The following is a 17,002-nucleotide window of genomic DNA, read 5'->3' as shown; positions in this document are numbered from 1 at the left end:
GGTTTTTACAATTCATTAAAAGTACAACGTATGATTGGATAATTACACATTTATTGTTTTGTTTTAACATCTCAATAGCATTTTAAATTGGAAATAGTGTTTTGTATTTATTGAAAAGTTAACACAAGTATATTATTCGATAATGTCTTTTAAATTTATTTAACGAATAACGAATAAAATAATTAAAGTCAAATGTTTTTTTCAACGGACAGTCGCCCGCCTGTATAGTGATTTATATAATCGGAAAATCTATATTAGAACCGTTACTTATGAAGGGTGCTAAGCAAAAGAATTTAAACTAGAATAGACATTTTTCTTAAAATTACTCTAAAAACTGTATCTGTGTTTTCTCAGACACACGATATAAATGCAATTAAAAAACCTTTTTTTTTTAATCTTATTCGAAAAGTAAGTATTTCGGAAAAGAAATAAACCAATATTCTATTCGTGTAAAATGGTCGAAAACTTTGGACTCCTTGAGCAGACCGAACCAGTTGATCACTTGGAAATCGACCTCGTAGGTAATTTTCTGGACAAAGCTGACGAACACTTCGGCGCACAACAAGCTGTTCGGCACGGAAATCCACTTCATCGGGTAGTACTTGACGAGTCTGCAATCTCTGACCACACGTTCGATCGCGTTCGTCGACTTCTGGTCGAGTGGTTCGTCGACCGCAACGTCGACGGCGAGCCGCACGCCGTTGCCCATACGCGTCGACACTTGTTGCAAAAAGCTGAGTATTTCTTGCACGCGCTCTTCCGCCCGGCCGGGCGTGTCCGTCATCATGTCGACGACCCGTTTCAAATGGCCGTCGTCGTTTAGGTCAATGTGTTCGGCCAGGACGGCCAACAGACTGGCCATCCGCCGGTTGTACGCGGAAATCGTCAACGGCTTGTGTTTGGAGGCCGCGCGCTCCATGTACAACAAGTGCTGGGCGGCCATCCGCAACGCGATCGCCTTGAGCAAGTCGACGAAATCGTTTTGGAACTTTGTCAGCGCGCCGACGACGCCGGTCAGACGGCCGCGCGGACTCCGGCTGTCCCGGTACGAGCGTTCCAGGCTGTCCAAGATCGGGTCCCAGTCCAGCTGCGCGCCGAAAGCCGTCCGCAAACCGTCCAACAACGGTTGGTCGTCCATCACGTGGTTCAAGCGCAGTTTTTCGACGGAGAACCGTTCCGGGTCGTCGCCGGTAAGATCGTTTGCGGCGTTGTGTTGGTACTGCTGCCAGAACCTCTGGCGGTTTTCCAAAGCCCGCCGCGGTCCGCGCAGGTCAGGTTCCGCGTTTGCGGTCTTGATGTCTTTCCTCTTGGCCGTTTTATACAAGCTGCTGCTGCTGATGTTCGTGGGCAGCCCGGTGGCCGGGTCCAACGCTCTGCAATCGTTGGACCTGACGAAATCGGCCAGAAGCATGTCGACGGCACCGTGAGCGTCGACCACCGCGCATTCGTCCGGCTTGTTCGCGTCGACCCGATATTTGCGCACGAACTCGGCCACCATCTCGGCGTACACGTGGAACAGCCACACGATTTCCGCGATGCCGTCCCATTCGCCGTCGTCGTTGTCCCGGTGCATGACGGCCAACATGGTGGCCGATTCTTTGGTGAACACCACGCCGGCTTCCACTTGCCGGTCGCTCAGCGTGGACAGTTTTTCGGGGTTCGTCAGATAGTACTCGGTGTAGCGCATGTGCAACAGGGCGAAAAACGCGTAGCCGCAGTGGAGCTCTTTGTACGACCGCCGCACGAGCTCGGTCAGGCTTCGCGCGGATCTCGTGTCTTCTTTGTTCGAACGCTCGTGGTAAGCGTACCCGCGGTCGAATATCTGCAGCCAGCTTACAGTTTCCAAAAGCCCAGCTTTGTCGTCGTCGTCGGTACGCCACACGACCGCCGTCACTCGAAAACTGACAGCGGACAACAACAACAACAACAGAACATATATTTGCCGCCCAACCATCGTCACAGTGCAAACCGCGCACAAACTACTATTATAAACGCGTTTTGTCTATTTTCTTTATACTGCAATGTATTGTTGTTTAAGGCAAACAATAGAAGTCTACAAAATCCGTTTTATTTATTTTGTTATTGCCGCCTAGTCGACGTCGAACACAGTTTTGTTGTGTTTTTTTTTTTTAAACAGCGAAAACTGTCCAAAAGGAAACAGACAACCGACACTTAGACTAGGCGTTCGCCACAAACAAACAGAACTCTGCATTCGTGTTGTTTACACATAAGTGTCGCGTGTGTGCTATCATATACTAACATTTAAAAATATGGAAAAAGACAATAAGCGAATGAATAAAAAAAAAAAATGTAGATGGCCCACAATTCAATGTACACGCGTATAGATTATCTATTTCTTAGTTCGGATACATAGTTTTAAAAAAAGAAAAATAGTTGTCGGAAAAGTTCAACCCATATGGTCTTATAATAGCTGTTTAAGCGAAATTATAAATGTATGTATTGTTTATACTAAGTAAACGTTGACTCTATGACTATAGCTTATAATATTATGCATTTTAAGTGCGTTTTTTTCTAATCCCCTCCTCGTTTTTTATTTATTTAGATCCGCCCCGGAATTAGATCGGGGGTTAACAAACGTAAGTTCAACAATACAAGAATTATGGATACTATTTTTTATTTAAATATATTAAATTTTTATTTATTTGGCAATAACATGCGTTGGCAGGTAGACGGATAAATCAAAACGAATATAAGATTGAACTATTGAACGCGTTTAAACTAATATCATAACGTTATAATGTGATTTATTATGTAGATATTTTTGCAAGCACTACAAGACTATGTTGGGTGCCTAATCATAGTTCTAACACGGTGAGCAGTTGGAAGGCTTTGGTTTTGTTGACCAAACCGAACGAACCGATCACTCCGAAATCGACCTTGTCCGTGACTTTTTTGACAAACTTGACGAATACTTCTGCAGCGAGTAGACTCTCTCTGAACGAATGCAAAATCGTACGGTGGTTGGAAGCGTTCAGTTCGAAATCCCTGGCGACCTTTTCGACGGCTGCTATGGACTGCTTGATGAGCTGGTCGTTGACCACGATGGGCGTGGATTGCACTTGTACTACACTCCCCTTGCAGCAACCGGCCGCCGTTTCTTTTTGAAATTCCAAGATGCGCGCCAAATGATCGTCGATCTGTTGTGTTTGGCTGAAACGCGAGACATCTTTGTCGAGCATATCGGCCAAGTCTCGGAGATGCCGATCCGCGGACAAACCCGTGCAACGGGCAAACTCCTTAAGGTGTTGGAGCATTTTGGCGTTGTAACACTCACAATAGACCGCCAAGTACTTGTGCACAAAACCACCAGCGTCGACCACCGGCCTGATGTGCATCAGGTGTTTGGCGACGATCCGCGTGAAGACTACTTTCAACGCGCTCAGTACGGCGTTATGGAACGTGGCTAGATCTTCAATGTGTTCGGCCAGACGGCCATAAGATGCCGAGCTTTTGCGGTGCGAATCTTGAAGACATTTGACCAAAGGCATTTGCAGTCCAAAGGCCGTTTGCAAGGTATCCGCCACCGCAGCTCGGTTGCCGGCAACCATGTCATCGAGACGCAAAGCCAGCTCGGTGAATCGATGCCGTTGCCTGGCCGTCAATCCTTTTTTCCCGTTCTGAAACGTCTGCAACCGGAATTTATACTTGTTCTTTTTGGCCAGAACGGCGTTTGCCATCCCGAACGGCTCGACTACACCGGCGTTGTACACTTGACCTATGTCGACGGGTTGGTTGGTGGCCGGATCGTGAGCCTTGCATCCGTTGGAATTGACAAACCTCATGAACAGATTTTCCACGGCCTCGTGTGACCGCAGCACTGGCGATTTGTTAACGGCCACGTCCCCGTCTCGGTACCGTCTTACGAATTCGGCCATCTTGTCTGTGTACACTCTGAATATCCACACGATATCCACGAGGCCTCTCCAACGGTTCCTTTCGCCGTGGTCGTGCATGATGGCCAACACGATTGCTGATTCTTTGGTGAACAAAATGTTCTTCACTTGCGCCGTTGTCATCATTTTCAAGTTGTCCGGTCGGTCCAAATAAGCCTTGGTATAACGCAAATGCAAAACGATGCTAAACGCATAGCTGCAACACAAATCTTTGTAAGACTCGCCCACGAGTTGTTCCAGGACTTCCTGGGTCGCGTCCGAAGTCACCGGCCGCAAAAGCAGCTGCCTGTAAACATATTCCTTGTTGAACGATTGTGCCAGTTCAAAGGTTTCGACCAACTTGTCCACGTGTTCGGCTCGATCGACAGCTGCTACCGTTTTGGAGCCAATAGATATCAACAGAATGAAAGCTGCCGCGTGACACATCAGTGTGTCCATAGTATAATGGCACAAATCGAGTACAATCATAAAGCAATGCACCTTTTCGTAGCAGAAAAACAACTGTATTCTACTCGCCGGCTACACACGTTCAGACGAAAACCTTTGTTTCTTATTTGTATAATTAATCATCTTTGTTTGTCGATAAATTGTTGAGAATTAAATTCCTTACAGCATGTTTTATAAATATTATGTCTGCACTACTATTTTACCACCAATCAAATGACGTGTTTTGTTCCACCACTGTAATTGTCTTAATATGCTTTACTCAATAACAGTGCAAAATTAATACAATATGGGTTGAACTTCCATAGTAAGAATCCTATAGAGTGCCTTAGGCCATCCCAAAAACACGGTGGTAAACATAATTTTCGTCAGGCACGATTGAGTTTAAACATACATTGATCAGTGCTAATGTATTCAATTCTGTAAAATCTAAAAAACGTCACCTAAGTGCGCATCAGCCTAGGGAATAGTGTATTAGGAAGTAAGATAAGAAGTTCTCAATTTCGAATGGTATAAGTTGATGACAGAGTTAATTAAACCATTATTAAGTGATAAAATGATTTTATTATTTTTAATTCTCGTTGGGTATACATTGCATTAAAGAAAATCAGCTCCTCGGTCGAACATTGGACTAAGCGAAGCGCCCAAACGTAGCAGCTGTTTGTTTATTTCTTCTTTTTCTATTTCTGCAAATCTTCCGAAAACACTAGAAGCCGGTAGTTGCCCAAACGAGTAGAGTATGTCGAAATCGACGGCACCGGTGATTTTTATTATGTACTCCACGAACACTTGTACGAGCACGGGGCTGTCGTTATTTCCGGTTATATCACATTTTAATTGGTTTCGCCTGGCTATTTCCAAAATAGCGTTTGTCGACTGTGTAATGTATTCTCTTGTAATGCGTTCCGTTGGCTTGCGAAAATCCACGCCCAAGTCAACGAGCGGGTACATCTCGTGTAGGTACATCAGCAAGTTATACACGCGGTTGTGGATCACGCAAGACAGACACAACGCCCGCCTGTCGGTGGAACCTATTACCCGGCTAAACACCGGATCGTCGACCAGTAGCAGCAGGTGTTCGGCGAACAGGGCCAACTGATTGGCTATTTCTTTGCCGACACCGTTGCAATCGTTATAGGCGTACACGGTCCACGTCGCTATCCACATCTCCGACATTGTCAACTCCAGGTGCAACATTTCTTTGACCACCACTTGTATGGCTACACTTGCCAGCATACGGACGCACTCGCGTTGGAATCGTCCGAGCGCTCGGACGTGTTCGGTCAGGTAGATTGTGCCGTTAACGGCCCGGTCGTGCAAACTTCTCACCCACGTCACTATAGGTTGCCAATTGAGCTGTTCGAGTCCGAACGCAAGCAGATCGTCCATTGCCCCGGCGTTGTACAGCAGATTGTCCACGAGTAAACGGTCCAATGTAAAACGGCCGGTATCCCGTGGCACCCAGCCCGACGCAGCGTTGCGGTCGGTTTGTTTCCAGAATCTTTTCTTGTTGTCCAGCGCCTCTTGTCTGGCGCTTCTTCTGCCGCCGATCACAATGCTTCTCAACCTGTCCGCGTAGTCTTCGAGTGTGCCGTTCACCGGGTCGTACGCTTTGCATCCGCTGGCCGAGGAAAATTCTGCCAGCAGAACCCTGACCGAGTTGTAAGCGTACACTACGGACCGCTCGTTGAACACGTGGGACTTGATCCGAAACGACCGCAAATAGCTGGCAGTCCTCTCGGCGAACGCGTGGAATATCCACATTACCGACCGGATGTCTTTCCACCGGACGTCTTGGCCGTCTTGACCGTGCACCAGAGCCAATATGGCCGCGGACTCGTCGGTGCATACAATGCTGGCCGTTTCTTCGTCAAAAAGTTTGGTCAGATTCATTGGGTCGGACATGTAAGTTTCAACGATATGCATATGCGACATGGCGAAGTACAAGTAGCTGCATTGCAGTCCGGCGTAGGCTTTCTCCACTAGATCGTCCAGAGCGCACAACTGCATAGACCTCAACGCTTTTGTATCTATTTGCGGTTTACTAGTGAAATCACCCCAGTCCAGGCTTTGCAACCCGACCACGGTGTTGATTCTGTCATTCTTTGCGGTGGTGTCGTCGTCACCCGACACGGCCATAAACCCTATGCTAACGGCAATCAAAAGTAAAACACTACAATACACAGCGAAAAGCGACATTTCGCATAAGAAATCAGTATTCAACTGGTTGTGTATGTTGCACAATGTCGTACGACAGCCTAACCTAATCTTATAGTTTTATTAATAATTTGGCAGTCGTGCCTAAATTCAACGGGAGTACTTCTATCGTGTATTGGTCTACGAGTGGATAAACCGCAGTATCGTTTGCTCAGTTATTCAAACACACAAAACAAAAACAACTGCACAGTGTCATAATATAGTAGAACACAATATCTCAAAATTGTCCATGTAAAAATAAATTGGAAAACAAACTGCTCTTTGATATACTAAAGGTGTAGCAATGACTTGCTAGTGTTCAAAATTCACAATACATTAAGTACAATCAAGTAAATTAAAATGTATACCAATGGTGTAACTAGAGACTAAAGCGTCCAGGAGCAAGACATTTTTTTTGCGCCCTGTATTAGTTCACTAGTTTTGTGTAGGTTGTTTTTCAAATAAAATATAACCGTTTCATAATATTGTCAACAATGACGTCAATTTGTTTTTCGCACGTTTAATGAAACACTGTATTTTTTGTTTTAACAAATAAACCATAAAAACCTATTCAAACACAACAATCACCAACTATTGGACGGTACATTTTACAAGGATACAATAGTATGATTCATCAATTTAATTCCTGTACAATTTTATACAGTTCTTGTATACCTGATTTGCCTTTAAATATAGGCACTTCAACTCTAAACTGTTCCTTCACTGGTCTGCCATTTTACCCTTTAAAAGTACTTTCAATCAGCTTATGTTTAGATCCCCTATAAAGTTTCATACTTCCACTGGTATTCCATCTGGTCATACCGCTTTGATTAATTGTCGTTGCTCTTTCAGTCCACCATACTACTTGTGCCGTCTTGCCTAACCTATTAATCTAACACAAATGTACCAAATCCATTAATATAGAACTAAATAATATATATTATAACAATTTCATAAGCATATTTAACTGTTGTATACACATAAAATAAATATATTTTAAAAATAAAAAAATGTCGGCTACCACAATGTGACCATTTCCGTTCCTTCGGATTTTTCCAACTCTTCGAATCGTCTAAACTGGCCGGTCGTTAATAGCTGCCCAAACCAATGGATTACTTCGAAATCGGCGATTGTTCTTACAAACTCGACGTAGAATTCCATGACCGCAATTTTTTCTTTGTGATTTGATATGGCTAACAGATGCATATGAGATTGCAGATTGTAGATGTCTAAGCCGTCCGTTATGGGGCACGTCGAATTGTACGCCAAAGCCATCGTCCGGCGGTGGCGACATAACCTTTAAATATTTCAGTATATTATCTTTTACGAGCATGACGGTTTGCCGGTAATTTTCGAAATGCACCGAGAGATTGTTCATCCAATCGATTGCCGTCTCCAAGTGTTGATCATTGAAGAGATAGACACAATCTACGAACGCCTGTAAGCCGTCTGCTACTCGTTTGTGTTGTTTCATATAGACCGGTATGTATGGGGGCAGAACGTCGCCTGACATGGCCGTCATGGAGTGCTTGACTTGTAACAGATGCACGATGACGATTCTCATGGCTATGGCTTTCAGCACGCTTATGAATTGCCACTGGAACGTTCTAACTGCCCGGATGTATCCTTGCATGGACGCCCTTACGATTGCGGTCTTGGCTCGACTGTAGTAATACTCCAACATGGCCGTCACGGACTGCCATTCGAGTTGGACTCCGAACTTGTTTCTCAGAGTAATCGTCAACTCTTCTAACCTCTCCGGCGCGATGCTCACGAGCAGATTGTCAACGTCGAAGTGATGGCCACCGCTTGGCACGAAACCCACTTGCATGTTCCTCCGGGTCTGGATCCAGAATCTTGTTCTGTTGCTGGTCATCTCCGACCTCGCACTTCTCCTGTTACTGATCAATAGGTTTCTGATCCGGTACACGTAGTCAAAGTTGTCCGGTTCACCGGTCGTCTGGTCGTACCCTTGGCACCGCATGGTACCGGTAGACTCTTCGAGAACACCCTTGATGACTTTGTACGGCCATATCACCGACTTGTTGGCGGTATTCACGTCTTGATAGCACCCGTGGTCTGACTCCAGGAAGTGCGCTGTCTTCTCGGCGAACACGTGGAACAACCACATCACGGACCTAACAGTATTCCGCTGGTCGTCTGGGATGACGTGCACCAGGCCAACATGGTCGCCGATTCCTCTGCGAATAGTATGCTGTTCAATTCTTTCTCGTCGGGGTCCAGCAGATTCTTTGGATTAAAGATGTACACATCGATGATGTGCAAGTATAGTAAAGCGAAATACACGTAACTACATTGCAGTTTGACGTAGGCTTCTTGCACATGGCGATCCAGATCGTCCAGCGACATAGATCTTATGGTGTCCACGTTGATCTTCGGCTTGGCAACATATCCCCGGTCGAAGCTCTGCAACCAAACCAACGTGTCGGTCCTTTTTTTCACGGCGTCGTTGTCTTCCATCAAATAATCATCAATTCCCGTAACGGCACCGAATTTTTTACAAACGGTAATCGACAACAAAGGTATGCGATTTTTTACTTAAGAAGTACTTTCGAAAGCAACAACAGCTAGTCTATAACCGCTACGTGTTTAGTTTTTAGTGCTTAATATTTACAGAAAGTCGTTTGTATTATATTTTACAATGTGCACAAAAGGGGTCTGTTTGCTCGGCTTTTTAAACATACAAAAATTATGTCAAACTGTTCCGTCACACGCGTTACACGGTATTGATTCGAGCTAAATCATATTTTTTTAAAACTTTTGGATTTTATACTGGTAATCTGATATATACTATTCTACTGTTCTCGTTTAATCATAATTAACCATATCTCGACTACAGATTTTTAAAATAATTGGTCAACTTTTAGTCCCACGCTGGATATATCTTGAATTTGCATAATTTAAACGTTAAAACTACAATAAAAAAAAAAGCGGAATAACGAAAAAGGTGTAAACTATTTATAATTTGGCCAAATGAAGTAACTCGGGTATGGCTTATGGTCTATATATACAACAGCTACAAGAAGGAATGTGTAAGATTAATCATGTGAAAATACATGGTAGAATTTGTATAAATTAAAACTGACTTAACCTAATCTAATTACGAATAACTAACTACGTGGCCCTGATAGCTTTTGGACAACATAAATGCCGCTCACTCGTTCATGTTGTAAATAAGTAGATTAAAACTTCAGATTAACCAGCTGATCCAGGTCGTTCAACTCGATATTTTCTAACTCTTTTAAACGTTTATAGCTCTCAGACGCTTCTAGCTGAACGAAAGATTTGATCACCTTGAAATCTGTTTTATTTGTAATCGTTTTCACGAATCCGACAAACACTTCGGCGCTCAAAAGGCTTTCTCGTATAGCGTAACGGTTGTCTTCGTCGGATGAATAATTTAAACCGTGGGCTTTGGCCATTTTAATAACCTCGTTTATGGTTAGACTTTTTCTGTCTTCGTTGACTTCCATCGGTTTGCCGAATTGTTTAACGCCAGAGGACATTCTTCTCAGCGACTCGAACATGTCGTTTATACAGCCGTCGATATGACTGTTACTGTAAAAATTCCTCGTCGGTTTGGTCATCGATTCGATCACGGGACGCAAGTACCGGTCGTCGGTGAGATGGAAACGCCGCGCAAACTCTGTCAAGTGTTCGGCCATTTTCGCGTTGTAATGACTGCAATTTCGCAGCATGAACACGCCTATCGACAGGTAAGACTGCTGGTTAATTATGTCTTTGACGTACAACATGTACCCGATGACCGTTCGTATGACGATAGCTTTCAGCAAGTCGATGAAGTCTTTCAGGACCGCCACCAGGGCTTTGATGCGCACGTGCAAGTGGACCTCGACGTCCTGACCGAGCAGGTAGTTGAGTTTTATTTCTCCCACTATGAGATTCCAGTTCAGCTGCGAGCCAAACGCCACTTTGAGGGTGTTCAAAATCACCCCGTTGCCCAGCAGTTCAGTCACGAGTGTACCGATCCCGAAAAATCGGTTGCTCCCCTCGAGGTTCAGCCCGAGTTTCAAGTTATGAGCCGTTTGATCTTTGAACCGAATCTTGTTGTCCACCGCCGCCAGACGCGAGCTGGTCTCACCTTGGGCCATGGCGATTTCTATATTGGAATATTGTCTGACGTCGGTCGGATGATGGGTCTTGGGGTCGTATGCCACGCACGAGTTGGTCTCCAAAAACACCTCGAAAAATTCTACCAAGATCTCGCAAGTGCTTAGCAACGAGTCTCCGCCGACAGTCTTACCTTTGATGACGTGCAACCAAACGAACGCCGCCGTCTTTTCGGCGTACAACTGGAACATCCACATGAGCTCCATCATGTCTTTTTTGCCAACGTCGTCGTCGTAGTGATTGTGAACGATGGTCAGTATGGCTGCCGCTTCGTCTTTGAACAGAACACCGTCCACTTCGAATTTGGTCAGTCTTAGCAGTTGGCTCGGGTTCACGATGAATACTCTTGTCAGGTACATGTGCAAGAGGACGCTGAACGCGTAGCTACAAGTCAGCTCTTTGTAGGATTTTCGCACGAGCTCGGCCACGCTGGAATGCGATTTCCGTTGGTCCACCTTGATCGGTTTGGAAAAGTACCCTCGGTCCAACGATTGCACCCAATCGTAAGAGTAGACCAACCGAGATCCACCCGAAGCGGTCGTGTCGTTTTCTTTGGCCGGCGAGTCTTCTTCGCCAATGGCCGTGACCCGAAAGCAAGCGATTAACAGCAACGGAAATGTGGAAACGTTGAACAGATACATTCTGGTAAACGACAATGTGCAACCGGATTTGAATCAAATTTGTTTTTGTTGCTTAGAAGCCGTCTTTCTGTGGGAACATGACATGATATTATTTTACTTGCTATCGAGCAACGATTATTGAAAAAAAAAAAAAAAAACTAGGCGATGACACCAAAATAAGACCAGAATTTGTATTTTAAAGTAAGCGCAAATAATATTGTAATCACTACCAATGGAAACATGTATCTCTTAAGATTACCACGACTTTGTGTAAGATACTTACAGCAAGAAGAAACCATCGACGTTTAAAATGTTGTTTATATTAGTTCAATCGAACATGTGTGACGTCCAAGTAGAAACCGCCTTGAAACCAAACTGTTAGAATTTATTTAGCGGCAATAAATACAGCATCTTGCATTCCTTTTGTTTTCCTAGATTATTATATTAATAATAATTCAAGTTTTCCATATACATTTTAGCTATTCGACTTAAGCTAATCGCACGCATAAAAGACTTAACGTTATATAAAATAAAGTGTTCCAAAGGTAAGCTATACAATTTAACACGGTATTCCAAGCCATCAGCATTTCAGGTTTTTCAACTCTATTGCTACTAAAAACTATAATTTTTAACAACACAAACGATTTGCTTTTGACATAGATTTCTTCGGAAAATGTTTGTGCAGTATTGACACGTGTGTTTGATCGTTATTATGACTATGTGTTTAAATAGTACTATTTACATAAGGTCACAATTGTTCACAAAAACATGCGGAAAACAGATAGTCGTTTTTGTGGTAATACGAGTCAGCGATATTCCTAAACTAGTAAATGTTCGAACTTTCATTGCGTTAACGTTTTAGCTATAAGCCCAAGATATTCCAAAATATTCAAGATATGCTTCTCGGGGTTTCCTTTGCGCTGGCCATGACCGTTTGCTTTCGGGCAGCCGCTTTTAGCAATTTTTTAGGTTTTGACACGGAGTCGCATACTGCATTGGGGAAAGTGTGTACTTGGCTGAGCTCAATGGATTTCGGGTACACAGTGAAACGAGATACGACGGACGTGGACACGAAGTCAAATGTCGATTTGGTAAAGGCAATAACAAGACTCTTCGAGGATTTAACTTGTAGCTATGTGTTAAGCGCTCAACTGCACATGCATCTGACCACGACGTTCGTAGCGCGTCCGAGCAGACTTGATGAATTCACAGAAGCCGAAGTCAACGATCTCGTGTTCACCGAAGAAGCAGCGACTATGTTGGCGGTGGTTTACGATTATGGGAAGCGCATGGACGATAGCAGAACAAGGTTGATGCAAATATTCCACATGTATACCGAACGGGCGGCCAAGTTTTTGCACAAAGCACGCCGAGACAGACACAGCAAGCAAAGCTACCAAGGTACGATGATTAACATTCACAAAGCCGTCGAAGAGATGCTCGGTGATTTCATCGCGATCAACAATTGTCAGACTCTGAGCGGTTTAAGCATTTGGTCTGCTAAAAAGGTCAAGGAAACCTGGTTAAAGGGACCGTCGGCCGCAAGAGAGGCGGTGGTCAAAAATAAGACCAGGTTCTGGCAGCAGACCGATCACAACGCGGCCCAGAATTTGATCGCCGAAAACCGAGATAGGTTTGTCAGAGACCGTCTGCTCATCGACCGTCTGCTGGACAATAGACAGGAAATTAAAAGTCTGAAAACGGCGTTCGGCGTACAGCTAGACTGGGATTCCGTAGTGATGCACTTAGAGTCTTCTTACAATGTTGCCAAGATAGACAACAACATGTTGCACGAGAGCATCGATGCGCTCACAACGTTTCAACATGAATTTGTAGATTTGATGAAAGCGATTGCCATTCGGCTTGTTATCGAACACTTGCTGCACGTCAAAGAAACGTTGATGTCGATGCCGGTCTATTCGAAAATCGTTTTTTTGGTGTACGATTGCGGATATTGCAACAGGAAAATAGCGGATTGTCTGACAGAGTTGGCCGTTCATTTGGATCTTATCGACGATCGACAATTGCGTCCTGCCATCGATTTGATGAGGAGTTTTTTTGGAAATTTCATAACGGTCACTCAAATCGATGGCCACGTAAACGACTTAGTTGAGTCGTTGAAAGACATACCGTCGGCTAGGAGTAAAGATATCGAATTCGACGGCACAATGACGGCAGACGAGACCAGCAACAATCGATTTACAGAAGTTTTTGTCCATTCAGCACGAGAAACCGTATTGAGCGCAGAAGCGTTTGCAAATTTTGTCGAAGAAATCACCAAGTACGTGGATTTTAAGCTGGTCAAACTGTTCGTTAAGATAAACGAATCCACCGAGTATGTGCGTTTAAAAGAATTGGAAACTTTCCACTTAAACGACATCCAAAAAAATCAAAGTACAATAAATTAATAGATCCCTAGTTTAACCGATATTCATTTTCTGTTTCCTGTATCAATGTTTTATAATATTATTGTGTCTAATTGTGTTTTTATTTTAAGAAATTCAAATTTTACTTTATACTGTGTGTTGTACAATGAAATCTTAGACTTAAATTTTAATACATTTATTTCATAAATGTTAGTTCTTTTGTTGTGTAATAATTTTAAAAAGCTATTATTATTATGTATGTGCTAATAAAAAATATTATTATTTTATCTACTTGCGAGTATTATTTTTGCATTAAAATTATCTAAAAAAAAAACAACACGTTGGGTTAACGAAAATAGTATTAAAAGTTTTCTCTAAACATTATGATTACTCAAATTAAGAGTAGGTAAGTCAATGTTACTTACATATTATTTTTTTATACTTCGTTTTATTATTATAATTAGTTAAGATTTTTTAAACAAAAACTTATAACCATAAGAGTGGATATTATTAAAAACCGTTTAAGTATTACATACTAGAAGTTACTTATGTAATTAATTTCTTTAACAAAATATAGGTATAATGATTACTTATACAAATAGCGTATGTCATTTTACCCAAACCTCTGTTTAAAATAAATCCATCACAAATAGTTATTAACACTATATCATTTATTGTTAAAAAAATTAATAATGGTTATAATTTAAACGTGGGAATTATTAATTTAGTACACTTTCGACTTTTTGGGTGTCATCTGAGTGATCAGTTTCCAATTCTTTTAACCGCATATACTCCATAGACTCGTTTATCATACCAAACAGTTTGATCATCTTAAAATCAACGTTTTTTGTGATTTCCTTGACAAATTTTGCAAACGCTTCAGCGCTGAATACGCTTTTTCGTACTGAATACAAAATAACTTCGGAGGACACTTTCAAATTGTACTTTTCAACGACTTCGTCTACCGGTTTTATCAATCGATTGTTGCTAGTCTCGTCCACCGTCAATGTCCCGTCCAATTCGAAATCTCCACTCTTAGCCGACGGGATGTTTTTCAACGACTTAAATAAGTCGTCAACGTGGCCGTCGATTTGAGTGACCGTAATGAAACTACCCGAAAATCTCCTCATCAAATCTATTGCAGGACGCAATTGTCGATCGTCCATAAGATCCAAGTGAACGGCCAACTCCGTCAGATGATCCGCTATTTTCCTGTTACAATATCCGCAATGGTACATCAAAAACACGATCCTAGAATAGAATGGCATCGTCGTCCACGTGTCTTTGACGTGCAGCAAGTGTTCGATAACAAGCCGAATGGCAATCGCTTTCAACAAATCCACGAATTCCTGTTGAAACGTTGTGAGCGCATCGATGCTCTCGTGCAACATGTTGTTGTCTATCTTGGCAACATTGTAAGAAGACTCTAAGTGCATCACTACGGAATCCCAGTCTAGCTGTACGCCGAACGCCGTTTTCAGACTTTTAATCGCCTGTCTGTTGTCCAGCAGACGGTCGATGAGCAGACGGTCTCTGCCAAAGCGATCTGGGTTTTCGGCGATCAAATTCTGGGCCGCGTTGTGATCGGTTTGCCGCCAGAACCGGGTCTTATTTTTGACCAACGCCTCTCTTGCGGCCGACGGTCCCTTTGCCAAGGTTTCCTTGACCTTTTTCGCAGACCGAACACATATGGTTCTACCGGTTTGCACGGAGTACGTCTGACAATTGTTGATCGCGATGAAATCGCTGAGCACCTCTTCGACGGCTTTGTGAATGTCAATCATCGCACCTTGGTGGCTTTGCTTTCCGGACCGGTCTCGTGTGCGTGCTTTGACCAGAACATCGGCCATCCGTTCGGTATACATGTGGAATATGTGCATCAAACTAGTTATCTCGTCATCTTCCCGGTCGCCATAATCGTAAACCACCGCCATCATGGTCGCTGCTTCTTCGGTGAATACAAGATCGTTGACTTGGGCTTCCGTCAGTTCATCTAGTCTGCTCGGACTCGCTACGAACACCTCGGTAAGATGCATGTGCAGCTGAGCACTGAACACGTAGCTGCAAGTTAAATCCACGAAGATGGTTTTCACCACCTTTGCCAAGTCCACCGTTGACGTGGTGTAATTGAAGTCTGCCGTAGGCCGCTTAGCTACGTACCCGAGGTCCAACGAGCTCAGCCAAGTGAACGCTTTCTCCAACGCGGTATGCAAGTCCGTGTCGTCGTTCTTAAAATTGAAAAAATTGCCCAAAGCGACGGTCCGAGAACAAACTGTTATCGCCAACACTAAGGAAATCTTGAGAAGCATCTTTTCCATTTGAGGGTATATCTTAAACGTTAACACAATAAAAGTTCAACGGCATTAGTTCATTGTTATACGCTTCTGCAAACAATCTTATTTGACTTGCGCCTGCGTCAATGGTGCTGTACAAACACAAATGTAAAAAAAAAAAAAAATCAGTTGCTATATGGTTGAAAAACCCTGAATGCTGATGGTTAAAAGTGCTTAGGAAAACCATGTGAAATAGTGTACAGTTTGGCTCCAAAACGCTTTATTTTTATGAGTACATTAAAGTAAAATTTAAATGAAATACTTATGGAATACTTTTCTTACACTTGGTCGTCATAAAACAGATAGCTCGGTACTGCTAAACGTCACTACTTAAAAAAATGTGTTCAATAATAATATAATACCGTAAGGCGAATAGCTAAAATGTAGGCATGAATTATTATATTAACATAAACATCTAAGAAAATATAAGAAATGCGACCAATTTTATTTGTTGCTGCTAAATAAATTCTAACAGTATGGTTTTAAAGTTCTACTATGACTTCACGCATATTCGTTTGAACAAATAAAATGAGATGAAAAACGTTGATGTTTTTTCAATGTTAAAAAATGTTGTTTGTTTCTTTACTAAATTATAAAAAAATTGACACACCGGGGTCACTTGGCGGTGTCATTAAAATACACTAAAGGGTTTTAATCCTAAGTATTTGATTAGATTGTCTATAGTTTTTTTCAATTTAATCGTATTATTTAATTATATTGTCAAAATATAACAGCGTGTCTTTGTAAAAAAAATGTTAACAAGCACAGCCGACCTCGACCAGGCATTTACAAAAAAACGCAATATTAGGATTTCTTTGCCGTTTTAATAAAATGCATTTTTCATTCCTCTAAACGTTTGCACGTGTACTGTCACGACAATCATCATTAATCAATACCGTCGAGGTGGTCAGCCAGTCTCAGTGGACGACAAGTCGTTAGCGTACACTTATTGTTATTTTCCATCAAAACTGGAAATG

The 17,002-nt window shown here is 42.8% G+C and overlaps 1 protein-coding gene across 1 annotated transcript; it reads right to left on the bottom strand.

Moving 5' to 3' along the window:
- Positions 1–9,757: 9,757 nt before the first annotated feature.
- Positions 9,758–11,820, bottom strand: LOC126840548 (uncharacterized). The gene is made up of 2 exons (XM_050576377.1): positions 11,610–11,820; positions 9,758–11,414 (listed from the first exon to the last, which is right to left on the bottom strand). Exon 2 carries the CDS (start codon positions 11,345–11,347, stop codon positions 9,758–9,760), a length of 1,590 nt encoding a protein of 529 aa, XP_050432334.1. The 5' UTR covers positions 11,348–11,414; positions 11,610–11,820.
- Positions 11,821–17,002: the final 5,182 nt, after the last annotated feature.

Source organism: Adelges cooleyi, unplaced genomic scaffold (genome assembly GCF_023614345.1).
Source record: "Adelges cooleyi isolate 19-005CV unplaced genomic scaffold, UGA_ACOO_1.1 ACOO_flye_CR_arks_rails_tigmint_CR_PRNA_376, whole genome shotgun sequence".
NCBI lineage: Eukaryota > Metazoa > Arthropoda > Insecta > Hemiptera > Adelgidae > Adelges > Adelges cooleyi.
Note: the sequence above shows the minus strand (reverse complement) of the source record. Positions and strands in the feature narration are given on the sequence as shown.